The sequence below is a fragment of the Osmerus mordax genome, chromosome 23 (assembly GCF_038355195.1).
Source record: "Osmerus mordax isolate fOsmMor3 chromosome 23, fOsmMor3.pri, whole genome shotgun sequence".
NCBI classification, from domain to species: Eukaryota; Metazoa; Chordata; class Actinopteri; order Osmeriformes; family Osmeridae; genus Osmerus; species Osmerus mordax.
Genome location: NC_090072.1, coordinates 10,471,109 through 10,498,799, shown reverse-complemented (window position 1 = coordinate 10,498,799; position 27,691 = coordinate 10,471,109). Strand labels below are relative to the sequence as shown.

General features: G+C 40.8%; 1 protein-coding gene across 9 annotated transcripts in view; it reads right to left on the bottom strand.

The window, feature by feature from the left end:
• Positions 1–233: 233 nt before the first annotated feature.
• Positions 234–27,691, bottom strand: part of dennd4c (DENN/MADD domain containing 4C) — a 173,142-nt gene continuing 145,684 nt past the window's right edge. For 4 of the 9 annotated variants that reach the window (XM_067261180.1, XM_067261184.1, XM_067261181.1 and 1 more), the window contains 6 exons: positions 14,671–14,781; positions 6,822–6,959; positions 5,585–5,702; positions 5,044–5,197; positions 4,569–4,633; positions 234–2,228 (listed from right to left, as the gene is read on the bottom strand). In XM_067261180.1, the coding sequence (XP_067117281.1) occupies positions 2,092–2,228; positions 4,569–4,633; positions 5,044–5,197; positions 5,585–5,702; positions 6,822–6,959; positions 14,671–14,781 (723 nt within the window). In that variant the 3' untranslated portion in view covers positions 234–2,091. Of the gene's footprint in view, positions 2,229–4,568; positions 4,634–5,043; positions 5,198–5,584; positions 5,703–6,821; positions 6,960–14,670; positions 14,782–27,691 lie in introns of those variants that run through there. The other 5 variants (XM_067261185.1, XM_067261182.1, XM_067261186.1 and 2 more) reach the window with 5 other exon arrangements.

Here is a 27,691-nt window from a genome sequence, read left to right as displayed (position 1 = left end):
ACAGCACACAATCAGGAAGCCATTTGTGAAGTGGTATTAAATAAAAATTGATTATGAATAGGCTTGTTCTTCAATTAAACATAATGTTTTGGTGTCCTTTTTAACAGTAAAGTAAAGTAAAATAATGGTCTGGTATTATTTTTTTAACCTTTCAGAATATATGTTGAACCTACAGAATAGCTATAACTTCAAACAGACATTTTGGTGTGTTATTTAAGAATCATTTTTTGGGGTGTATATTTTTTATTTAATTACATTTAAACAAAACACATTTGTATTTATAATTAGTATTAATCATTCACCATGTTACAAATCGGTCACTCCAGAAGTTATGTAGATATTAATATCTATTCTACAGAACATAACATGATCACTGAAACCATTTGCAAAGATGGGCATGTTATTATATCGTTAACATGTCGCATTTACTTCTCTGGAAAGTATTCAAATGTACTTACATTCATACATGGGGAATCATATCAACAATCAATATTAAATAAAATTATATTTTGTTGTAACATTTCTGCCAATATGTGTTGGATTCTAATTCATTTAGGTTATTCAAGACCTTCTAAATTGGTAGGTTTGTACTAAATGTATTGCATTAACATACAGTAATTTGTAGAATAACCCTTCAAGTCGTATTAGTGCAATACATATTCAGTGAACAGTAAGCCCAAAATCAAGATCTATTTACCCTTCAACCGTGCTTGATGCCGCACTTGTCAGTTTCGAGACTAAGTCACTTGAAATTGTAAGGAATGTAATGGAGGCTTATTGTCCCCTGTATTAAAAAATAGTAAGTAAATACAGGCAGACAATGTGCACAATACATGAAAACACGAAACAATTAACTTTGAATAGTTTAAATGGAAATACAATCTGCAAAATTTCTATGTTGTTGTGGTCAAAATAATTAATGTCAACATAAGATTGTGTTACTGAAGATATGTTCACTGATTAAAATATTTGAAATTAAAATGCAATGTGACCTGATTTGCTTTCGAAGACAGATGTATTTGATTTATATTAGAATCCCTATTAGCAGATGAAAGATTAGCTAAAAATGAAAAATAAACAATCACAAAAAGGTTAAGGAAAAAAAAAGTATCATATAGTCTATGTATAACCCCCAAATTAAGTTTAAATTGTGTAATTACTTTTTACATGTAAATGTAAAAATGTTAATGTTGTTTAAAATGTATGATATTGTGTGATATATTTCAAATCAAATGTATTGTACAATAACAGCCATGTACGGCAATGTACTATACTACAAAAAGTATATAGTACAAGTCCTGGTGCCGTTAAGTGAAAATTGTGTGATTGATTTGTAGGCACTGTAACCTTCTAAATTACAGATACATTTTTTAGTCTAACCTTGATATAATTACTTAGATATTTCTTCTGTTAGGCTTTCTAAACGAAAGGAAAGCTGATTATATACACAGATATTTTGTATTTAAGACGTGTGCTTATATCTTGGAATGTTGATCTGACTGATTGATTGTCCATGACCTCAAATCTTTCCCATCTATGTGATAAACCAACAAATACAAGACACAACAAAAACTGCTTGTACAGAAATGCATTACAACAAAATCACGACATCCATTGATAAGACCAACAAGTTATTATTTTAGTAATTCTGACATCAAACTACACGCAAACTGTTGAAATGTTCCCATTGTAGAAAAAGTAGTGAAACAAATAATGAGAATGGATAGAAGCTGGGACAAGCCCAGTCATACGGACATCTGCACTTTAAAGGACTAACAGCAGATTTAATTCTACTTAAAAGCTCCCTAAGGGGGAAGATAAATAAGCAGAGTTACTGACACACTGGAAAACCTATGCAGGTGGATGAAAACCTTAAAAAAAGACAGGGTTGAAAAGTACCTTTTTAGTATCATATTTGGACTATATAAACGTGTGGAAATAATATGTTACCTGCACAAAAGTTCTCCCTTACACCAAGACCTACCACCAATCACAACAACCTATTTTCCCTCCTCCCTTACTCTCCCTCTTGTAGATCTCCCAATGTACTTTAACTGTGAACCACATGTGAAATTCATGAGCTGAGAAGTGTCAGATGACAGGAGCTCCAAAGAACTTAAGGCACAACTGTACATTGTTGCTAGGAGGCTGGTCAATGCGAAGCAGGAACTTGAGCTGATCTGGGCTAAGTTCATCATAGGCTAGACGGTACTCCCTGTCGAAGGCCTCTGTAAAGACACATGAAAGACAATATGTAAAGCTTTTTATAACAAAACAATGTATTTAGAATGTGCAGCCATACATCCATGACATCAATTTACAGTTTTTCACAATTGCTAAAACACTAAACCCCATTCTCTGAATCAGTGTTCAGTGAACAAAACCAATTTGTCAAATCAGACACTTTTGGCAAAACTTTAAACACATTTTGCACTGTGATGCACTTGTGCTGCAAAATGGTAAACAGACGCGGCAAACAGTAAACACAACTACAACACAGTTCTCATCTGTAAAAAACAATGACTCAAAATTGTTCACACTTGTTTCTAATGCTGGTTTGGGACTATGTCAGCTTTCACCATGGTGTCCGTGTACGAGAATAGTCCAACATCAACCAGCATTTTTTACTGTAAATGTTTGCCTTCCACCATACAGCCCTTTTCTCAACCCAATTGAAGATTTTTTCTCTGCATGGCGGTGGAAGGTCTATGACTGAAACCCTTATACCAGGGTACATTTCCTGCGGGAATGGAATTGGCCTGTGATAACAGAGATGTGGAGTGTTTTCAAGGCTGGATCCAGCACACCAGAGGGTTTTTTCTTTGTTCTTTGTTGACAGTACTAAGTTGTGATGGTTACTATAGTATGTTCAAATTAAATCAAATTTACAGTATTTGTATAGCCCTTTTTACAAGCAATGTCACAGAGGGATTCACATCCGCCCATTGAACTGCTCCTCAACCAACCTCAAGCTTCGAGGAAGACAAGGAAAAACTCCCAGAAAAACTCACTTGAGGAGAAAAAAAATTCAGAAACCTTGGGATAAGCAATTCAGGGAGGGATCCCCTCCTCCAGAAACGGTTGGTGAAAGAGAGGTGCAGAACACAGGCTAAACACAGTCATACATCAGGAAAGTGTCAATGGGTGTTGAAACACCAAAATCCAGAGTTTAAAAATCCAAAATCTATTTTCTTTATTGCTACAGTAAATAAATTTACTGTGTAAACAAACAAATTCTTCTTTACATGTAACTATATGGGGGGAGTCAGGTGGCTGAGCGGTTAGGGAATCGGGCTAGTAATCAGAAGGTTGCTGGTTCGATTCCCCGGCAGCGCAAAATGACGTGGTGTGTGGCCAAGGGACTTCACCCTACTTGCCTCGGGGGAATGTCCCTGTACTTACTGTAAGTCGCTCTGGATAAGAGCGTCTAAATGACTTGCTAAATGACTAATTGTAAATGTACATGGCCTGGATCCTGTGTTCTCAATTTTTTGGTGTTGTGTCTAATGGGTTAGGGTTTCCAATCATGGTAACCAATCATTACCATAGTGTTTGGTAATGATTGGTTGTGTTTATGATCTAAAAGCATAGTTTGATTTTGAGCAGAGGTTACATGGTTTAGGAGCGTTTGTTTGATTTTGCCAGAAGTCAGAGGTTTTGGAAATTGAGTTTGAATATTTGGTTTTGTGTTTACAGTTTTGAGAAAATGGTTGACTGTTTCAAGAAATTTGTTTTAGAAATCGTGAAAAACTGTAATTTGTTAAATGTAGTATCAAGGACATCTTTAAAAGTACAATTATTCTGTACATCATAATCGTCCATCTACATTTCAGAGTTGATTTAAGATTAAAATGTCCCAGAGATGCAATTTGGCATGCATTATGTGAAAATTATGGTTGTACATAATACATATTAATTTACAACCATAAGATGTGTAAAGCCAAAAATGGTCACCTGTCACCAAATTATTAAGATAATTATTGAGATAGAGTTGTCATTAAATTGATGTATTTTACTCTGGATGAGCAAGGACAAGTTTCTACATATGCTTTTTATTTTGTGCTTGTGATAGACAACCTTGGGTCTGGCTTAGGTAATGCACACACACAAACAATGAGTTATTAAATACAATTGTGATTTGGCAGGGGAATGATGCACCTTCCCCAAATACGTTATTCCACTCATTTAATGAATGAGTGGAATTCCCCACCAACTTCTGAATAAATTATGCCAATAAATGTCAATTTTGCCAGCACCATTTATCACGTGACAATATCCTTTAGGGCCATGTCAAGAGGATGATGCACTATTTGAATAATATACACTGGTCTAAAAAGGACCTCTTAATAAAGTAGGACAATGATCCTTCCTTTTTAAAATTTTGCTGGTCTGTTTTTCCGTAATTAAGCTAATTTACAGCTAATTAATCTCAAACTACTTCAAATTGGCATTACTTGTGGAGCACATGGCCAATGATCTATGTGCTTGATGATCAAACATCCAACAGTCATACAGTTAGCTGTACAGTTACTGTTAGGTATAACTGTTACACCGTCCAATTAACTTACCCACATCAATGTTCTCCCGTCCCAATGCCACCAGTGCAAGAAACAGTATTTCTCTGTAGATGCTTCTGAGAGGCACAGAGAATACCCCCCCCCCCCCAAAAAAGAAGCTTTTTATCATTTATTAATTATTATATCTGAAAACAATGAGGTGGTAACAATATATATATATATTCAAGGCCGTAATCATAATGTATATTGGGGGGGGACACATCCCCCCCAATATTCAAATCTGGTCAAAATGTCTCCCCCAATATATTGATATAAAAATATAAATGTGCTACGCTACGACAGGCAACCACGCACGCTGTCCGAAATTAACATAAGAAATGTAATTCCCCCCAATGTTGATGGCTACGGCCTTGATATATATATATATATATATATATATTATATATATATATATAATAAAGTACGGGACTCGACAATGAAAGTGAAAACAATAACATTTGTCAGGGGATTGTCTGAACCAACTCACCTCTGGCGTTTAACTTCCGGATGGCGTTTCACCTCTCGAATTAGCAAGTTAATGGGGCCAAAGACATCGTTGGTCTGAATGCTTCTGACAATACTATTTAGCAGGGTCCTTGTCTCCTGGTGGTCTGTTGGGGCCAATGTCCCCTTCTTCTCCCCTATAAAAAAACAGCTGGAAATTGTAAACTTCATTGAAACGACAACGGTTTTCTCATCAATTTATGTTTTTAGAGATTGAAATTATTAGATTTTTATCTTACCAAAATGTAATATTTTATGTAAGAATGTAACAAAATATGTATTAGGATTAGTATTTACATTTAGTCATTTAGCAGACGCTCTTATCCAGAGCGACTTACAGTAAGTACAGGGACATTCCCCCGAGGCAAGTAGGGTGAAGTAATTTACTTAATTCCCATAAAAAAATCTAACATTTAAGTCTGGAAATATATATTCTTGTATTGCCTTCCCAAGGTTCTTCTTTAACTTCTACTGGTTTCCCATATCTGTGAATCCTGATTTATTACTTGTTTGTGTGTACTCACACAGTGCTCTCCAGAGCTGGTAGAGTGGTTCTCCAGGTTCCTGGTGGAGGTTGATATTGTCCCACAACAGCTGCACAAATACCTGTTTACTGTCCTGAGACAGAGATGTCTGAGGGAGCTACAAAGAAGCATGGACAAATACATAAACATGCACATACAAAAATCACACACACACAAAATACGAATAGATTGTATCCATCCAACAGATCACAATTTGTCCACTATGACGGCCGTTCATGAAGGAGCTCTATTGTAAAATGTGGAGTACCGCAGGGTTCTGTCCTAGGCCCTCTGCTATATTCTCTCTAAATGCTGTCTCTAGGAAACTTAATTTGAAGTTCTGGAGAAAATCTTCAGTGCTATGCAGATGACACCCATCTATATACATGTCCCTAGAGCCTGGAGAACTACCACCAGCCTCTTGTTAGAACATGTCTAAGAACATGGATAAGAACAACGGCCAATTTCGTACTTCTCAGCTCGGATAAAACATAATTTTTGGACCGAAATAACACAGGAAGAATCTGTCCAATCTCACCCTGGACCTCGACGGCATCAAACTCTCCCAAAGCCAGCTTGTCAAAAATCACAATGGACCCATACCTCTCATTTGAATACCATATTAAGAACATTACCAAAGCAGCATTTTTCCATGTACACAACAACTCTAAAATAAAAAATGTCCCCCAAAGGATGATGCTGAAAAATGTATACATGCTTCTGTTACATCCCAATTGGACTACTGCAACATATTATTCTCTGGCCTCCCGAAGTACCTATATCAAAAATTTGCAACGGTTGCAAAATGCCAACCATATAACATTTACTCTCGCCTCTCTACTATGGCTCCCAAACCAGAGCTGACTTCAAAGTCCTACTCCTAACCTACAAATCAATATACGGATTAGCACTGCCTTACCTCTCTGGTATCCTTGCAACCTATCACCCAATAAGGAAACTATGATCCCAAGATGCTGGTTATCTGGTAGTTCCCATAATCAACAAAAAAACTGCTTGGGGCAGGGAACTTTGAAACTCCCTCTTTCAAAGGAGACTGACACCATTTCAACCTTCAAAGATAGATTAAAAACCTTTTTATTTATGGCTGCTTAGATTAAACTTTAAACTTAAAAAAACATACCATAGCATAACATGAAGCATATTGTCTCCAGATTAAATTGAAAGCATCTGTATTGAAGATATAAAGAACATAATGAGAGCAAGAGAAAGAACCAACCTGTACTCCATTGTTGCAGTGTTCAGAGGTGAGAATGAGGCCTGCCAGGTTACTGGGCAGATCCAAACGATGGAAATACCACACCAGATTCCAGAAAATTATAGGATGCTGACTCAGGAATTTTTGAGTGTAGATAACCTGATATACAAACACAAAGAATACATAAATTATTATAATTTCACCAAAATAACAGTTCAGGTAAAGACTAAGACTAACAAGAGTAGTTTGTGTTAAAGGTCCCATGAAATGAAAATTTCACTCTAGGAGGTTATTTAACATTAATATGAGTTCCCCTAGCCTGCCTTTGGTCCCCCAGTGGCTAGAAATGTTGATAGGTGTAAACCAAGCCCTGGGTATTCTTCTCCGCCTTTGTGAAAATGAAAGCTCAAACGCTCGGTTTTGTAAATGTTCCTCTTATGTCGTCATAAGAGGGAAGGTTACCTCCCCTTTCTCTGCTTTGCCCGCCCAGAGAATATGGCACGCCCATGAGAAACTGAGCTACGGCCGTGCGAGTGCAATATCGTTTTTTCCTCGAGAGACATCATGGCTTGCAAACGAACGAAGCATAACAGTTGCTCAGTGTTTGGATGTACAAATGAAAACCAAAGTAATTTTTTTGTTCCTTCATCCGAGCCTCTGAAGAACCAGTGTCTTAATTTTATTTTCTCTGGAAATGCGCCAACACAACTTCCCAAAGTTTTGTATGTCTGCGCCCATTATCATAAAAAAAAATATTCGTCCCCCCCAATGTTGACTCCATGGCTATGGCCTTGGCCTATGGTTACCTAGCCTAGTTACCCTTAGAATGTGGCTGTAACATTAGCTCTGCAGCTAACAGCCCAGTTACTGTTGCTATGTAAAGGTAGAAAGCATCAAGTATGTGTGTGAATACACACACTGTAACGCGAGTGTTGTACCCTTTTGTTATTTGGATAACCGTTCTGCTGTTGGTGTTATGGCGTCGCGATATCCGCCTCTCTCCTCCTCATTAGCATTTAAAGCTACAGACACAGAAATGGCACGTCCTGAGGAAAGCTCATTGTGGGACTGCTCGTAGTGGCTGTAATTCTGCACCAAGGCAGTGAAAAGCACTATTCTTGATGCAGTGTTTAGTACCGTGTTGTCAACAAATATAGAATGAAAACAAATGATAACGCTAGGTGGGTTTCATAGACTGTAGCTACCCAGCTAACTTAGTGCAAGCTTACAATGTAACTTAACGTACATTTGTGTTAGGCACTCTTGCATTTACACTATGATCACCTCGAAATAAAGTACTTGTGTTGTCAACAGTGTTGGCGGAAGTTACTCAAAAAAGTAATATATTAGTTATAACTTATTATTGTTCAGTTAGAGTAGTGTGATTAAGTTGCATTATTACTTTCTGTACAAAGTAATATTATTGGGTGTGCTATGCCTTCGGCAAGGGCACAACCTTTGTTCTCTCTCATATATATTTATTATTTTCATTGGGTGTGCTCAAGCCTTCGGCGAGAGCACAACCTTTGTTCTCACACATATATATTTATTTATTATTCTTTATTTTCGCCCCCCTAAGGATCAGTCAATATTTGGACAACATACACAACGGCGGTGTCAAAAGGTTCGTCTTGGTAGCGATTGCGTTGGTTGTATTTTTATTTACGTTCTGTTGCATGGTTTAAGTAGAAATTGCGTTTTTGTGGTGAAAAGTGAAGCTAACGGTGGCTAATTTGCTAGCCACAGTCACTGACGTTACTAACGTCACTACATCACTAACGTCACGAAAACACGCGTGACTACCTGTAGCAGAACATTCGTTTCACATCTGTTAACTTGGGGGATAGCTAGGCTAACTATAGCTTTACTGCAAGGCAGCTGCAGGAACGCCACAAGCAAAGAGGCCAGGGTGATAACTATTTACTCATTTTACTTTGTGATGTGAAACACAATTATGAAATGTAATGTACAATATTAGCTGATATTATTAAGGAAGTAGGCCCACATCTACTTTTGGAAACGGTAGTCTACTATTTCACTGAAGCATTAGCATCATAACATTAGCCTCTGTTGCCCGGGCAACACATACTACAGTGGTCTATGATGCATCTGTTTTCAATCTTTAAAATAAACATTCCTCACAAATACATTTTCGTTGTAGGATTTATTATGACATTACATTACAAGTAAACGATTTGTGGGTGAAATTACCATTACCTGTGGTTTCAAACCAGTGTTGCTCACTGAAACGCTGTAGCCTACGCGAGACACACGACAACAAAAACATTACACAGCTGTAGGAAGTCAAACGGCGACAGAACATGTTCGGCACTCCCCTTACTTAAATCAAAAGTCTATCTAACTACTAACCTGAACTTCATTGCCACAGCCTAAACGTTGTCAATCTGTTCATGAAAATAATTAATTTTAGCCTAAACCGTACAACGGAACGTTAAATCCAATTCAACCAACGAAATCGCTACCAAGATAAACACAGCAGTAGTCTACTAGTACTGTACCGTAGTAGTACAATTTACCGGGGCAGCTTCTCCACACAGGGCTATATCGCATTTTGCGTTGTTACTGACAATGATCGCTACCAGTGAGCTTTTTATGAATGAGCGATTTTCCACTAAATAAATGTCAAGCTTATTTACGTTTTGGGGGGCATATTTTCAGTTAGCAGATGGGACTGTTTGAATCGTGATTCCATCTTCTACTGCCGGGTAACGTCGTAGAATAATCTTCAAAGGGGGTTCTTTATTAATGAATGAATGCAATGAGTAGGCTACATGCCTGAAAATATCACGAGAAGGGAAAAACTTAAAATGACGTTTAAGTCATAGAGATTAGGTCCATTTTTACACCGAATTTATTCGTTTTGATTCAACGATGAGGCTGCCTCTTGCAGGGGAAATGAGAAGACATCTATTTCATTCTACACTTCACTCGTATTTTCAGTTGTAAATGAGCAGCAAAAAAAAGTGCTTTTAAATCTATTTAATCTTTATAAATAATAAGTATGCATTTTCATATAAAATATACAGAAATCAGTTGTAAAAATGTCATTCAAAAACGGACCCCTATGCAACCGACGCAAGCAAGCACACCCTACAATTTCCCCAGAAATTGTACCCTCTCTAGTTGCACTGTATAATATATGCTGGGGAGGGAAAAATAGCCAGTTGGAATTTGTGAACCAACTCAAACTCTGTTGCGGGTAGGAAAACGTAGACAACCCCAGAGCTCTGTACTTGTTGATTTCCAACTGCTGCATTAAAGCTGATATTATCGGACCTCTGCGACTCCAGACCACTCTTTCTAGAACACAGACTTGTGTCATTGAATACCATCATTACATATTGGAATAGACACAAAGACTTTAAATCCTTCAAATTTCAAACCCAATTGGCCAAAATATCTGTAAGTCGGTGTGCAGCCCTTTTTGCTCATGGGGAACAAAAACGTAATAAGATCCAATAATGTCTGCATGATGATTTTTCTCTACAGTGACACTTTGTGAAAAACTTTAAAAATAACTTAAAATCTGCAACTACTCCAATTGCCTTGAGATATATGAAATACATGTCTTAAAAATGTATTTGATCCCCTGCTGATTTTGTACATTTGCCTTCTGACAAAGAAATGATCAGTCTATAATTTTAATGGTAGGTTTATTTCAACAATGAGAGACAGAATAACCAAATCCAGAAAAACGCATGTACATTTTTTTATAAATTGATTTTCTTTTTAACCCTTGTGTTATCTTCGGGTCATTCTGACCCATCAGTAATTGTGACCCACCGTCGTATTGCGACAAATTTACCGCATACAAAGACAAAGTGAAGCATTTTTTTTAACCGTTGGGCTTTCTCAGACCCCCCACATTGCAAAGGTTAAAAGAAAATTATTTTTATTTGTTTTTGTATTGGGTAAAATTGGGTAAACACAACGATGGTTCTTATGAGACTTGGGTCATGTGACCCGAAGGCAGCACAAGGGTTAAAGGCTGAAGGGTAGGCAATGTTGTTGAGAAGCACTTTTTGTCATATTTGCCAAAAGTAACTTCACGTCTTGATAGCAACCAATATATGTAAAGGTTTGACGGTAATATGAAATCATTCCGACATCTGTGGGCGTCGCAATACAATAATAAACACGACCAATGAAAACACAAAATAACTGTCAGTCTCCCTCAGTCTGGGGCTCCATGCAAGATTTCACCTCGTGGAGTTGCACTGATCAGGGGAACAGTGAGGAATCAGCCCAGAACTACACGGGAGGATCTTGTCAATGACCTCAAGGTAGCTGGGACCATGGCCAAGAAAACTATTGGTAACACACTATGCCCTGAAGGACTGAAATCGGAAAAAAAAGAACTATATATATGTGTACTACTTAGCATTAATATGTGTTTCATTGAGCGGAAGATATGATCTGAATGACTAGTTGCCCATAAGTATTGTAATCAGGGTTCTAAATCAACTTTTTTGATCACCAGCCAATCAGAATTTCCACTAGCCAAATTCTTTCAGTTGAAAATAAGAACAATTATGAGTTTCACTGAATGCATTTGATCATTTTATTAACATTATTTGCATGAAAAACACATAAAATGAAGTAAAATGAAGCACAGAAGTATGATGCAAGGGTATGTGAAATCACCAACACGTGACTACGTAAGGACACGATTTATTAGGTGCTTTCGACATGGACTGACTTCATGCAGCGCTGCAGCCGGCTGCAGGCGGCTGACTTGAAACTGTGAATTCTGGTTAGACTTTTTGTCCGACTTGAGACGGCGCCGAGCATAGATATATATCTATGGCGCCGAGGCTAGGTCACTGTGACGTAGCCATCAAAGTACCGTGAGATCGATTCTAGAACTGCCGGCTGTGTAGCCGAGTGCATTTTCTCAAGAGTAACTGCATGGGTTCTAATGACGATACAGCTATTTCATGATTGGCCAGACTCACACACGACAACTTTGACGCGTGTTTTGTAATTATTCTGACACCTTCAGTTTCGCCAACGCTCAAATCCGGACCAAACTGTTTAATTGAATATATATTTATGTGTTGAAGAAAGGGTTTTAGTCCGCCTCTTCTCTAACGGAAAGACTAAGTTTAATTATAAATAAAGTAAAGTAAGCAAACAGCGCTTGATCGGCCATGACTGACGTCAACGCAGTAAACCACGAGAAGCTGGAATGTCCGACTTCACAAAGCTGTTTTAAGGCATTAATTAAACCGACCTACTATACTCTTTAATAAGAACAGTGTATTTACATTACAGAAGACTGTCAGTAAGCAACATAATTTTTCTTTCGCGTAGACTACATGCGACAATCCTTACAAAACATGACAACATTTTCATTGTCAAACACAAGCCATTCCCGACCCGTCAGCCATTTGGCATTACATTTTCTTTTCTTAGTTTCTCTAGTGCTATCAATATCCTCATCCCCTGCCTCGTTCCTCTTCTCGCTCCCACAAGTTTGTCCTAAACATCGCAGCCTTAAGTTAACTTTTTACTTTACTTTACTACTCTAGCTAGCCCTTATTACCTCCAATGATCCTCTATGCTTCGTTTTACTTCTTCCTTGTGTTTTCTGGTGGACGCTCCGTTCGTTTCCACGGTTTCTCGCACTGGTTTCACTTCAAACTGCGCGCAGCCAATGGGCGTATAAAACGTTATCACGTAGCATTACGGCAGAGTGTTCATGGGAAACTTGGGAAGTACTGCAAGGGGGACAAATGAATGAGAACCATGCCGAGAACAGAGACTTGTGTGTCATTCAAGTAATGCCTCATGTAACACCGGCCAAACTGGCTAGTGAGTTTTTATTAACACCCGCCAAAATGAATTTTAACCCGCATTTGGCGGGTTGGTGGGTGTTAATTTAGAACCATGATTGTAATGGTGCAAAAAGTCAAACTTCAGAGGCATGTTAGCAATAGCCTTTATTCAAATTAGACGGCGAGTTTTTGAAATCCATTAGCTTGTGGTACTTGGGTGCGCAGAGCTTGCAGCGTATTCGAAAGGAGTTGTTTTTGCATCCAACCATTTCGAAAAATTCTTCCAGGTACGGCCAGGGAAGTAAAAGGGTTGGCTGGTCTTCCTGACTACTTACCTCCTCGCTGGTGCTTGGTTGGGACATTTAGCTTGAGTTCTCTTGAGTCTCTGCCTCAGAAATCTTCGTAGGCTACATACGTCTTCTATTTCCTTGCTGGAGTGTGATGTGATTTGTGTCATGTGCATGTGTGATGGATCGCGTACAAACCAATAGGGTGTCGGAATGGTATATGTTTATACTTCTCATCCAACCACAATCAAATTCCCTCTATCCGAATGGCGCGATTTATCTGTATAGTTTTTTTTGTAACGATGACAAGCCGGAATCAAAACAAGACGAATTGAAATTGGAGTAACAAGGCTATTTTTTTAAACGTAAAGAGTAGAAAGTACAGATAATTGCATGAAAGTGTAAGGAGTAGAAGTCGAAAATCGGCAGAAAAAAAATTACTTCAGTGAAGTATAGATACCCCAAATTTCTACTTAAGTAAGGTTGACACCTCTGCGTTTAGATATCCATCCATTACCATCCGCTTATTCGATCAGGTCATGGTGGCAGCAGGCTAAGCAGGATGTTCCAGGCGTCCCTCTCCCCAGCAACGCTTTCCAGCTCCTCCCCAGGCCAGATGAGATATATTATGCCTCTAGCGAGTTATAGGTCTTCCCTGGGGTCACCACCCAGTTGGACATGCCCAGAATACCTCCAAAGGAAGGCAGCCAGGAAGCATCCAAGTCAGATGTGAAGTAGCAGCGGCTCTACTCCAAACTTCCTCCGGATGTCTGAAATCCTCACCCTCTCTAAGGCTGAGCCAATGGAGGAAATTCATTTCGGCCACTTGTATCTGCGATCTTGTTCTTTTGACCACTACCCAAAGCTCATGACCATAGGCAAGGGTTTGAACGTAGATCGACTAGTAAATCAAAAGCCCTGCTTTCCAGCTCAGCTTAACTTATTTTCTTGGGGCAGCAACCCACTCCCAACCCGGAGGGAGCAGTCCACCATTTTCATGCAGAGAACCATGGCCTCAGACTTGGTGGTGCTGACCCTCATCCCAGCCACTTCACACTCAGTTGCAAACTGCCCCAGTGTCTGAGTAGAGTTTGCTTCCCTTATTACATAATGTTCACTGTCTATTAACTGTCCTTATAATCGTAGATAGGCCGCCAACTTGATTAATAAAATGGGGGGGGGGGGGTACGTGCTGGTTGAGGGGGTACATCATGCGTCTGGATTGCATCCGGGGGGGGGAGAAGCCACCTCCCTGAAATGAGTCCCTGCAGGTTGGGATGTCTGCCTTCACAAATGTGTGATTTGAACATTCCAATTGAATATTTTCTGATATGAACCTCGACAAACTCTTTAGTATGGTAGAAGGCTTTAGTATTACTAAAGCCTTCTACTTCTAATTAGAAGGCTAGCAAGTAACATTAGCGTGGTTGTAGCATTGCTAGTATGATGCTAGGTAATTTAGCCAGGCAGATAACTAAGTTAGCTAACTACCATTTCAGAAAAATACCTTGCACTGTGGGGATCGTTGGAAATATTTGAAAGTCACTTTGGTAATAGATCCACAGAATCAGATGATCGGGCAGAAGCAATAGAGATATTTATAGTGCAATGACTTTGCTAATTACTTTCTATGTAAGATTGAAAATGCAGGCTGTGGGTAACATATGCACTCATGTGGAGATCTGGGCTGTATATCATTATTTTTAGTTTTCCTTTATAAATGAAATACTTACATTGTGAACCAAATCTAACATTTGATTAAATGTTTGTGAATGTGTAAGATACCTGGTCTCCCTCATTCTCAAGTAGGGTTTCAAGCTCCTTACGTAGAACCAGGGGACTGAGATAAGGCACAGATACAGGTTTGGGATTGGACCTCTTCCCTCCTAGGACATCCTGAAAAACACATGGAGAAGATTTAATAGTAAAAAAATTAAATAATAGTATTTAAATATAAAGACAAATGGAACCTACACAGGATGTTGTAAAGATAAAAAAGAAACAAATACATTTTAGACATGCATATACATTTCAATTGTGTCAATCAAACTGTTTTGTTAGTTAACCAAACTGCAAGGGTACAGGGACCAACATGCAAGTGAAGAGTGGGCTTCATAGCGAGAAGAGAGAAAAGATCAAACCAAGATGGTAATTATTACTGATTCGATCAGTATTAGAACCCACTCAAATCAGCCCACAGCTGTGGACTCTTCCAGCTCTTCTAGCTTGCTTGAAAGGTGTCTGCGGCTGAATTACATAGGTTCCTTGAATTTGACTTTTGCCAAGTTGGTTAACGCTGTATATGGTGGGGATGGTGCACTGCTGACCTCGATGGGGGACGTCCTGGATCGGTGGAAGGAATACTTTGAAGACCTCCTTAATTCCACCAACACGCTTTCCGACGTGGAGGCAGAGTCTGGGGACATCGGGGGGGGCCCTTATATCTCTGGGTCTGAGGTCGCCGAGGTGGGTGAAAAGCTCCGTGGTGGCAGGGCCCCTGGGGTGGATGAGGTCCGCCCGGAGTTCCTTAAGGCTCTGGATGTTGTAGGGCTGTCTTGGTTGACATGACTCTGCAACATCGCGTGGACATCGGGGACAGTGCCTCTCGACTGGCAGACCGGGGTGGCGGTTCCACTCTTTAAAAAGGGGGACCGGAGAGTGTGCTCCAACTTTAGGGGAATCACACTCCTCAGCCTCCCTGGGAAAGTCTATTCAGGGGTTTTGGAGAGGAGGGTCTGTCGGATTGTCGAACCTCGGATTCAGGAGGAGCAATGTGGTTTTCGTCCTGGCCGTGGAACTGTGGACCAGCTCTACACCCTCGGCAGGGTCGTGAAGGGTGCATGGGAGTTCGCCCAACCAGTCTACACATGTTTTGTGGATTTGGAAAAGGCGTTCGACCGTGTCCCTCGGGGGCTCATGTGGGGGGTGCTCCGGGAGTACGGGGTACCGGATTCCCTGATCAGGGCTGTCCGGTCCCTGTACGACCGGTGCCAGAGTTTGGTCCGCATTGCCGCCAGTAAGTCGAACTTGTTCCCGGTGAGGGTTGGACTCCGCCAGGGCTGCCCTTTGTCACCGATTCTGTTCATAACTTATATGGACAGAATTTCTAGGCGCAGCCAGGGCGTTGAGGGGTTCCGGTATGGTGACCTCAGGATCGGGTCGCTGCTTTTTGCAGATGATGTGGTCCTGATGGCTTCATCGGGCCGTGACCTTCAGCTCTCACTGGAGCGGTTCGCAACCGAATGCGAAGCAGCTGGGATGGGAAACAGCACCTCCAAATCTGAGGCCATGGTTATCGACCGGAAAGGGTGGAGAGCAATCTCCGGGTCGGGGAGGAGATCTTGACCCAAGCGGAGGAGTTCAAGTATCTCGGGGTCTTGTTCACGAGTGAAGGAAGAATGGAGCACGAGATCGACAGGCGGATCGGTGTGGCGTCCGCAGTGATGCGGGCTCTGCATCGGTCCGTCGTGGTGAAGAAGTAGCTGAGTCGAAAGGCGAAGCTCTCTATTTACCAGTCGATCTACGTTCCTACCCTCACCTATGGTCATGAGCGGCCAAAATGAGTTTTCTCCGCAGGGTGTCCGGGCTCTCCCTTAGAGATAGGGTGAGAAGCTCGGTCATCCGGGAGGGGCTCAGAGTAGAACCGCTGCTCCTCCGCGTCGAGAGGGGCCAGTTGAGGTGGCTCGGGCATCTGATAAGGATGCCTCCTGGACGCCTCCCTGGTGAGGTGTTCTGGGCACGTCCCACTGGGAAGAGGCCCCGGGGAAGACCCAGGACACGCTGGAGGGACTTTGTCTCTCGGCTGGCCTGGGAACGCCTCGGGGTCCCCCAGGAAGAGCTGGTGGAAGTGGCCGGGGAGAGGGAAGTCTGGGCTACCCTGCTTAGGTTGCTGCCCCCGCGACCCAACCCCCGGAAAAGCGGCAGATGATGGATGGATGGAAGTTGGTTAACCGTTAGATGCGTGAGTTCTAAATATTTCCGACGCTCCCACCAGAGTGAGTTATTTTTCCGAAACGGAAGCTAGCCAGCTTTAGTTAGCTTCCGTTACCTAGCAACTTAGCATAATACTCGTAGCAATGCTACTACCTGCTAGGGTTACTTGTTAGCTTCCTCATTGTAAATTTTGAAGCCATACTATAGCGTTTGTCATATAGTTTTTGTCTATCGGAAAATAGTCAGTTGGAATGTTCGAAATGTGCGACGCTACGCTGTGGGGCCCGCTTTCGAACGATCACACTATTGCTGCAAGTTTGCTGTAAATAATTTGATATGGCTCGCAACAGTAAAAGCAACATAAAATATATAGCTTCAAGCAGTAAATGGATTCTTCCTGAAAAACGTAAATAAATAAATAAATCTCAATTTCTCCCAATGTACCATTTTACGATGGAAAAGGTAACAAATGACAAGTCTGCTAAATTATGTTCCAGCAGGTATGGGGTGACCAAGGCTAGGGATTTGGCTATGGCTTAGTAGCAGAGCATTTGACTGCAGATTAAGAGGTTGCAGGTTCGAAACCACCCCTAACCTTTTCCCTAGAAATTGCTAACATATTGGTGCTTGGTGAAGTTCTTGTCCCAATACTGATGGATATAGGTTGATGTTTGTATTTAGGGGCCAAGCAGCAAAACTGTGAAGGCACATATTGTTGGGTGTGCTCAAGCCTTCGGCGAGAGCACAACCTTTGTTCTCTCACATATATATTATTATTATTTTTATTTCTTTTTGCCCCCCTAAAACTCAGTCAATATTTGGCCTACATAGACAACGTAGGTGTCAAAAGTTTCGTCTTGGTAGCGATTGAGTTTCTTCTATTGGAATTTACGTTCCGTTGCATGGTTTAAGCTTCAGTTAAGTTTTTGTGGCGAAAAGTGAAGCTAACGGTGGCTAATTTGCTAGCCACAGTCACTGACGTTACTAACATCACTGCGTCACGAAAACACGCGTGACTACCTTTGCCAGAACATTCGTTTAGCATCTGTTAACTTGGGGGATAGCTAGGCTAACTATAGCTTTACTGCAAGGCAGCTGCAGAAACGCCACAAGAAAAGAGGCCAGGGTGATAACTATTTACTCATTTTACTTTGTGATATGACACACAATTGTGATGTGTAATGTACAATATAAACTGATATTATTAAGGAAGTACATCTACTTTCGGAAACAGTAGTCTACTATTTCACTGAAGTATTAGCATCATGACATTAGCCTGTGTTTCCCGGGCAACACATACTACAGTGGTCTATGATGTAGTGTTATCTGTTTTCAATCGTTAAAATAAACATTCCTCACATATAAATTTTCGTTGTAGGATTTATTCTGACATTAGAAAACGATTTGTTGGTGAAATTACCATTACCTGTGGTTTCAAACCAGTGTAGCTCACTGCAACGCTGTAGCCTACCCGAGACACTAGTGTGAGTAGCTAACAAAAACTCCTCAGCTGTTTAAGTCAAACGGCAACAGAACATGTTCGGCACTCCCCTTACTCAAAAGTCTTTCAGTAGGGAAACTATCTGACTACTAACCTGAACTTCATTGCCACAGCCTAAACGTTGTCAATCTGTTCATAAAAATAATTAATTTCAGCTTAAACCGTACAACGGAACGTTAAATCCAATTCAACCAACGCAATCGCTACCAAGACGAACAGTAGTCTAGTACTTTACCGTAGTAGTACAATTTACCGGGGCAGCTTCTCCACACAGGGCTATATCGCATTTTGCGTTATTACTGACAATGATCGCTACCAGTGAGCTTTTTATGAATGAGCGATTTTCCACTAAATAAATGTCAAGCTTATTTACGTTTTGGGGGGCATATTTTCAGTTAGCAGATGGTACTGTTTGAATCGCGATTCCATCTTCTACTGCCGGATAACGTCGTAGAATAATCTCCAAAGGGGGTTCTTTATTAATGAATGAATGCAATGAGTAGGCTAAATGCCTGAAAATATCATGAGAAGGGAAAAACTTAAGATGACGTTTAAGTCATAGAGATTAGGTAAATTTTTACACCGGTCTGCCAAATTTATTCCTTTTGATTCAACGTTGAGGCTGCCTCTTGCAGGGGAAATGAGAAGACATCTATTTCATTCTACACTTCACTCGTATTTTCAGTTGTAAATGAGCAGCAAAAAAAAATGCTTTTAAATCTATGTAATCTTTATAAATAATAAGTATTCATTTTTATATAAAATATACAGAAATATCAGTTGTAAAAATGTCATTCAAAAACGGACCCCTGTGCAACCGACGCAAGCAAGCACACCTTACAATTTCCCCAGAAATTGTACCCTCTCTAGTTGCTGCTTGCAGCTTTATTTATCAGAATTATAGCATTACACATTTTGGGAGTCTTTAGCCTTGTTGATGAGGCCAGCTGCGGATGGAAATAAACTGTTCTTATGGCGTGAGGTTTTGGTACCGATGGACCGCAGCCTCCTGCCGGAGGGGAGTGGGCCAAGCAGCGAAGCTGCATACACAACCTGTTGTGTCCCTACCTTTTCTTATTACCATTATTATTACGCATCATCATCTTCTCGAGTCTTTGGCAGCCCCTAGAAACATATGGTTAGGTTGTCCCTAAACATTTGTGTTATGTGACCACTGGTCAATAGTTCAATAATTCCACCATGGATTTTACTGAAAGGTGTAAAATCACATTTTGTCCAATGTTCCCCAAATTTGACACAGATGATCTTCAGACCAAGCCTCATGAAAGGTACGAGACGGAGTTTTGATTATAAAAATAGTTTTTCCTGTACAGGTAATCGAAATTGACGGTTAGCCGTAAAACAGGAAGTTGGGCCGTATCTCAAATCTTTGATCTATTGGCTTGCCCGAGAACCACATGGTGAAATTTGGCACAGAGGTTGGGGACAGTCCAGTGTTTTTTCTTACCAAGTTTCATGCCAGTTCCTTGAGCACTGTAGCACCACCAATGGGGCAAGGTTGATGTGTTTTCACATAGGTCCATTCTCTGGACCTCTCCCTTCAAGAAAAGGCCTAAAGACAACAATCATCTGCACAAAGCCAAGATGCTTGATAAACAACTGTGCCATAAAGTTGAGCATGGCCACGATTAGGCATGAGGAACAGTCAGTAATCACTAATCGACTTGATTCACTGGAATATACGTCAAACCATCTCATGGCAGGCTTCATGATATGCGAGTCTTGGTGAGTGAAATAAAAAAGATAGGTTGCTAGCAAGTCTCACCTGAATGAGCTTCAGGATAAGCAACTTCTTTATGAGAAGACAGAACGACCTAAGACTGGTGGGCTTACACGAAGAGTCTGAAGGAGGGGATGCAATCCAGTTCAAATTCCAAAGTGGATACCGGCCTTGCAAGAGAAGACGATTGAAATTGAATGCGGACATTGTCTGTAGGCAAAGGACAAATACTCCAAGAATAGGCCATGTGCCTTGATCTTCAAGCTTCTCCTTTATAGTGAAAGGCAAGCAATCTGGAAGGGACCTAGAGGTTCCTCATCCCTGATTCACGAGGGGGGAACACTACGATTTTTCCTTGACTTCGGCAAGGGTATGTAAAGGAAAGCCTGACAAGGCCAGTATAATAAATACAAGCTGGTACTGTTCACTGCGTTCACTGGAGACTGACTCAGTGAACAAGAGTTTAACAATATAAGTGCCTAGGGGGGGTCATTTTGACCCAGTGACGAGAAAATAAAATGGTATCTACGCACTCAATCAAATTCCATGACCCTGCTTCCTTGACTTTTCCTAGATATGTGTATTTTATTACCCAGTATTTTTACATTTTCAAAATACCACCGGAAAAGAAAATTTAGGGCTATTTCACTCCTGCTTACGGTTAAATAGCTGCCAGTTGCGCGTTCTGCCATTTTTTTCCTGCATTCCAAGGCTGCGACTCTATTTTCTATCAGCAGATGTCACAAGGGCGACAGGGGGGGGCACATATAAAATGTATTGTAATTCCTACACCGTTCAACTGATTTGGATGTAAATACCCTGAAATTAGAGCTGAAAGTCTGCACTTAAAGCACATCTTGATTGTTTCATTTCAAATCCATTGTGGTGGTATACAGAGCCAAAATGATGATCAGGTGAACGGTGTAGGAATTACAATACATTTTATATGTGCCCCCCCCCCCCCCCTTTTAAGGGACCAAAAGTAATTGGACAATTGGCTGCTCAGCTGTTCCATGGCCAGGTGTATGTTATTCCCTCATAAAGGGAGTTCGTTATTTCATTGACAAGGAGCAGATAAAAGGTCTAGAGTTCATTTCAAGTATGGTATTTGTGTTTGGAATCTGTTGCTGTCAACTTTCAAAATGAAGTCCAAAGAGCTGTCACCATCAGTGAAGCAAGCCATCGTTAGGCTGAAAAATGAAAACGAACCTATCAGAGAGATAGCAAAAACATTAGGTGTGGCCAAATCAACTGTTTGGTACATTCTTAAAAAGAAAGAACGCACTGGTGAGCTCAGCAACACCAAAAGACCCGGAAGACCATGGAAAACAACTGTGGTGGATGACAGAAGAATTCTTTCCCTGGTGAAGAAAAACCCCTTCACAACAGTTGGCCAGATCAAGAACACTCTCCAGCAGGTAGGTGTATCTGTGTCAAAGTCAACAATTAAGAGAAGACTTCACCCAAGTAAATACAGAGAGTTCACCACAAGATGTAAACCATTGGTGAGTCTCAAAAACAGGAAGACCAGATTAGAGTTTGCCAAAAAACATCTAAAAGAGACTGTACAGTTCTGGAACAACATCCTATGGACAGATGAGACCAACATCAACTTGTACCAGAATGATGGGAAGAGAAGAGTATGGAGAAGGGAAGGAACTGCTCATGATCCAAAGCATACCACCTCATCAGTGAAGCATGGTGGAGGTAGTGTTATGGCGTGGGCATGTATGGCTGCCAATGGAACTGGTTCCCTTGTATTTATCGATGATGTGACTGCTGATAAAAGCAGTAGGATGAATTCTGAAGTGTTTTCGGGCAATATTATCTGCTCAGATTCAGCCAAATGCTTCAGAACTCATAGGACGGCGCTTCACAGTGCAGATGGACAATGACCCGAAGCATACTGCGAAAGCAACCAAAGAGTTTTTTAAGGCAAAGAAGTGGAATGTTCTGCAATGGCCAAGTCAATCACCTGACCTAAATCCAATTGAGCATGCATTTCACTTGCTAAAGACAAAACTGAAGGGAAAATGCCCCAAGAACAAGCAGGAACTGAAGACAGTTGCAGTAGAGGCCTGGCAGAGCATCACCAGGGACGAAACCCAGCGTCTGGTGATGTCTATGGGTTCCAGACTTCAGGCTGTCATTGACTGCAAAGGATTTGCAACCAAGTATTAAAAGTGACAATTAGATTTATGATTATGTTAGTTTGTCCAATTATTTTTGGTCCCTTAAAAAGGGGGGGGGGGGGCACATATAAAATGTGTTGTAATTCCTACACCGTTCACCTGATTTGGATGTAAATACCCTGAAAATTAAAATTAAAAATTAAAGCTGAAAGTCTGCACTTAAAGCACATCTTGATTGTTTCATTTCAAATCCATTGTGGTGGTATACAGAGCCAAAATGATGAAAATTGTGTCAATGTCCAAATACTTATGGACCTAACTGTATATATATATATATATACACACTCACCGGCTACTTTATTAGGTATACCTCTTCAACTGCTTGTAAATACGAATAGCTAATGGAAGCAACTCAATGCAATTAGGCATGTAGACGTGGTCAAGACAACTTTCTGAAGTTCAAACCGAGCATCAAAATGGGGAAGGGGAAGAAAGGGGATTTAGGAGACTTTGAACGTGGCATGGTTGTTGGTGCCAAACGGGCTGGTCTGAGTATTTCAGAAACTGCTGATCTACTGGGATTTTCACCCACAACCATCTCTAGGGTTTACAGAGAATGGTCCGAAAAATAGAAAATATCCAGTGAGCGGCAGTTGTGTTGACGAAAATACCTTGTTGATGTCAGAAGAGAATGGGCAGACTGGTTCAAGATGATAGAGAGGCAACAGTTACTCAAATAACCACTCGTTACAACCAAGGTATGCAGAATACCATCTCTGAACGCACAACACGTCAAACCTTGAAGCCGATGGGCTACAGCAGAAGAAGACCACACCGGGTGCCACTGCTATCAGCTAAGAACATGAAACTGAGGCTACAATTCGCACAGGCTCAAAATAATTGGACAATAGAAGATTGGTAAAACATTGCCTGGTCTGATGAGTCTCGATTTCAGCTGCGACATTCATCTGAATATGCATGATGCTATCATGTCAATATGGACCAAAATCTCTGAAGACTGTGTTGAAAGTATGCCACGAAGAATTAAGGCAGTTCTGAAGGCAAAAGAGGGTCCAACCCGGTACTAGCGAGGTGTACCTAATAAAGTGGCCAGTGAGTGTATATATATATATAAATAATGATGTGCAAAATGATAACAATAATTTATTATACAAAGTGCATTTGTTTCACATACATTTATGTGTAGACAATGGTATAAGCCCAATTCTTATGTCCCATTATTTTAGAGCGGCAACAATAACTTACGATTGCAAATAAACTATGTTTTGTAAAGCAGATAAACGTAACTAATAAAAGCATTTTTGCATGTATTCAAACATGGGTCAAACGAGTCATAGTATAGTATTAGTTTGGAACTTCTAAGCGAGAAGCTACGATCTCTGCTTGCTGTCCCGTTTATCCTGCTCTCAAATGTTTGCTCCCTGAACAATAAATTGGACTGTGGCTTGTGTGTTTACAGCAACACGAAATGGTAAAAAAACTTTATGTTAATTTCAAATCAGGCTACTGCTCATCGCTGGTGGAGTTTATGACTATTGTGTTCACACTTCGGTTGTTCGGTTCTCTTGGATCTCTTGGTCTGGACCCCAAAAAATTATTATTGCTGATCGCCGGTTCACTAACAGGGCAAACGCATCAAAGTTCATTTTCACAGGGCTCTCAAGTGTCACGCATTGAGCGTGACAGTCACTCATTTCGGTCTTTTGTCACGCCCTCCCGCCACACATTGTATTTCTCACGCAGAAAATATATATTTATAATATATTTAATATGCCGCAGCACCCAACCAAAATTCCTCTGGCCTCTCACTATGGAACCGGCAGGAATCAAGCACGTCTCCCCTGGAGTTCTTAGTCGAGCCTGCCACTTATCAGCCAATCAAAAAAAAGAAAGGGTCTATACAATAGCCAATCGGAAAATAGCACCATTGTATCTGGGTAAGATTTAATGCAACAACCAATGGAAAAAAAGCATATCCTGTAATTTTTTGTGATTCTGCTACAACGTCTTCTGAAAGTTTTGTTCACCTACAAAGCAAACCACTGGAGCTCGAGCATCACTTTGAGCACAGTCATGATCTCCCGTTTTACTGTTACAACATATTCACAACTTGTTTGACACAAACAATGACAACTTGACTGCTGTTAGAAAATGTTTACCAGATAATTAGCATCAGTTTTTCATGAGTGTCTTAACCAACAGTTTTACAGCCTGTTCACTGACAACACCTGCTCAGAACAAGTAGTTCATAGATGTAGCCTGTGTGTATCGGTGAAACTCACTCCTCAGGTATGTAACAGGCCACCCGCATCAACGGATTGCCAGCTTTTCGTTGGCGTAGTTGGTAGTGGTGGCGCTGAGGATGTCAGAGGTGGCAGGTTCGAACCCAGTGCGGGACGAACATAGGCCCGATACCTCTGACATGCAATACTTCGTCTGTTATATATAATTAGCCTAGTCTTATTTTCGTTATCACACGACGACTGACATATTGTCACATTATAAACATCTCTTTCCAAATAGGCGTAATCATTTTATTAGCACTAAATACATTTAAGTGTTTTGGATAGTCGATGTTATAGGTCACTTTTAAAATAATGTCATATTTTATAATTATATCTTGGCCATGGATGCATTAATCATTGCTGCCTTTCAAAGATGTCAGGTAAAAAGCAATTAATACATTTATTTTGACCCCCTGACGACGACAAAGGGGGGGGGGAGAATGTCACTCTTGCCTAGCTATTCCCGCATACGTTTTTTTTTGAGCTGTAAGTAGGCAAAACAGAATGGAATGTTGGGTAACTGGATTTGAGTAAGCTAGAGCTAGACCGTTGAAAGGAACTGTTGAGATCAAATGCATTGATTCACTACGCGATCGATCATTACGGGGGATGGGATCGCATCTTTGAAAGATGCATCCACGGGTTAACAGCTCAACAAAAAAAAGAAGTCCTGTGCACAATGCAGTAGGATACCCAAGATTAGCCTATTTATTCTATTTAGTCCGTAGATGTAGAGGGAACAAAATGTAGGCCATTCTAAATTATCTGTCAGGCTAGTTGTAGTAGATAGGCTGCCTATTGATTTATCATATGAAACTCGTTTTACATGCGCTACTGCCCTTGCGTAACCCACCATCTACACTTGAAACTGGAGTCTCAATGTTACAGTAATAGTCTATCTAAAACCAAAATACACATTCTCAATCAGTATATTATTTTGTCTTGTCATTCCGAATGTTGTTAGTCTAAATTGAATAGGCTGAGCATCAACAAGGTAACATCAAGTAAGCCTATAGCTTAGAATTTCCAATAAATGAAGAACATTACATGTTTTACCAGTAAAACTGGATCTAATTAGACCATTGAATGTTTATGATGTCCCTGTGTTTGTTTATACTTTTGACTGGGGACAACAACACAATCTTGTCAGCTGACTATATAATGTTGATATATCGGGCTATTAGACCAATTGCAGTCTAGCCTAACCCACAATGTGTTTGACATTTTTAGCCAATAATTTACATTTTGCTGAATGATTGAAACGCTAAACAACAAATGCTCTAATGAAATAATCACAGACTAACAACACGGACATAAATTACAGATTGATGAAGACACGTTCATTTTAAGACCATGCCTTTGCTCCATGCAACAAGCACCATCTAGCGATCATTACATTGTAGTAACAACGTCCCTGTCTGTAGACTCAGGGGTCAATTTAACCTACGCTATAAGTAGGGAAGCCCTTCCCTCGGGGGAATGTCCCTGCACTTACTGTAAGTCGCTATGGATAAGAGCGCCTGCTAAATGACTAAATGTACACTTTACTTCACTATTTAGAAGTGTAAATGAGCAGAAACAATTGGATGTTGTTTTCTTTTTAATCAATACAATCTTCATAAATAATAAGTATGCATACTTATTTAAAATATACAGAAATATCAGTTGTAAAATGTAAGTATACCCGTGAAAATCTCAAACTGTTTGGATGTTTGATATAGATTAATCAATTTGGAGGTGATAAAGAAAAAAAAAGAAAAAATCCTGCAACTGACGCAAGCACACCTTACAATGTCTTCCCTTTCTAGTTATTATTTGAGGCAAAGCAGCGAAGCTTTTTTTGGAATGCAAACACTAAAATAATGCTTTACACAGCCATCCATCCATCGTCAACCGCTTATCCTATTTCGGGTCGCGGGGGCAGCAGCTCCAGCAGGGGGCCCCAAACTTCCCTATCCCGAGCCACATTAACCAGCTCTGACTGGGGGATCCCGAGATGTTCCCAGGCCAGTGTGAAGATATAATCTCTTCACCTAGTCGTGGGTCTTCCCCGAGGCCTCCTCGCAGCTGGACGTGCCTGGAACACCTCTCTAGGGAGGCGCCCAGTGGGGATCCTTACCAGATGCCCAAACCACCTCAACTGGCTTCTTTCGACGCAAAGGAGCAGCGGCTCTACTCCGAGCTCCTCACAGATGACTGAGCTCCTCACCCTATCTCTCAGGGAGACGCCAGCCACCCTCCTAAGGAAACCCATTTAGGCTGCTTGTACTCGCAACCTTGTTCTTTCGGTCATGACCCAACTTTCATGACCTTAGGTGAGGGTAGGAACGAAAATTGACTGGTAGAACGAAATCTTTGCCTTCTGGCTCAGGTGCAATAGAACAAATGCAATACCGCCCCCGCTGCCCCGATGCTCTGGCCAACCTCCCACTCCATTTTCCGTTCACCCGCGAACAAGACCCCGAGGTACTGGGTCTCCTTCACTTGGGGTAAGAACTCATTCCCTACCCAGAGGAAGCACTACATTGGTTTCCTATTGAGAACCATGGCCTCAGATTTAGAGGTTCTGATGCTCATCCCAGCCGCTTCACACTCAACAGCGAAATGATCCAGTGAGTGCTGAAGGTCACGGGCCGAACCTTTGCCACAGTCTGAGGTCCAGAGCGGTCTAGAGCAGGTTTTCATCAAGGATGTCTCTGTATATTGCTGCATTCATCTTTCCCATGATCCTGACTAGTCTCCCAGTTCCTACCGCTGAAAAACCTCCCCACAGCATGATGCTGCCACCACCATGCTTCACTGTAGGGATGGTATTGGCCAAGTGATGAGCGGTGTCTGGTTTCCTCCAGACATATTTTTCACTTTGTCATTATGGGCAATTGTGTGTAGAATAAAAATGAAGTGAATTCATTTTGGAATAAAACTAACATAACAAAATGAGCACTGTGAATACTTTCCGGATTCACTGTAGCTCCAAGCACCCATTAACAGAGAAGGACCAATATAAAGGGGGTCTGGCATCTTGGAATTTCCAGATATTTTTTTGGGCTTCCCGGCTACATTCTCTAAAGACTTGGATGGATGTTGATTAGAAAATCCCTTGGAGGAGAATAAAAGCTTCTGTGGCTGCCTCATCAGCAACAGCAGGGCTCTACAGTCTGCCCATTTTAATCGCATATGCGAGTAAAAATAT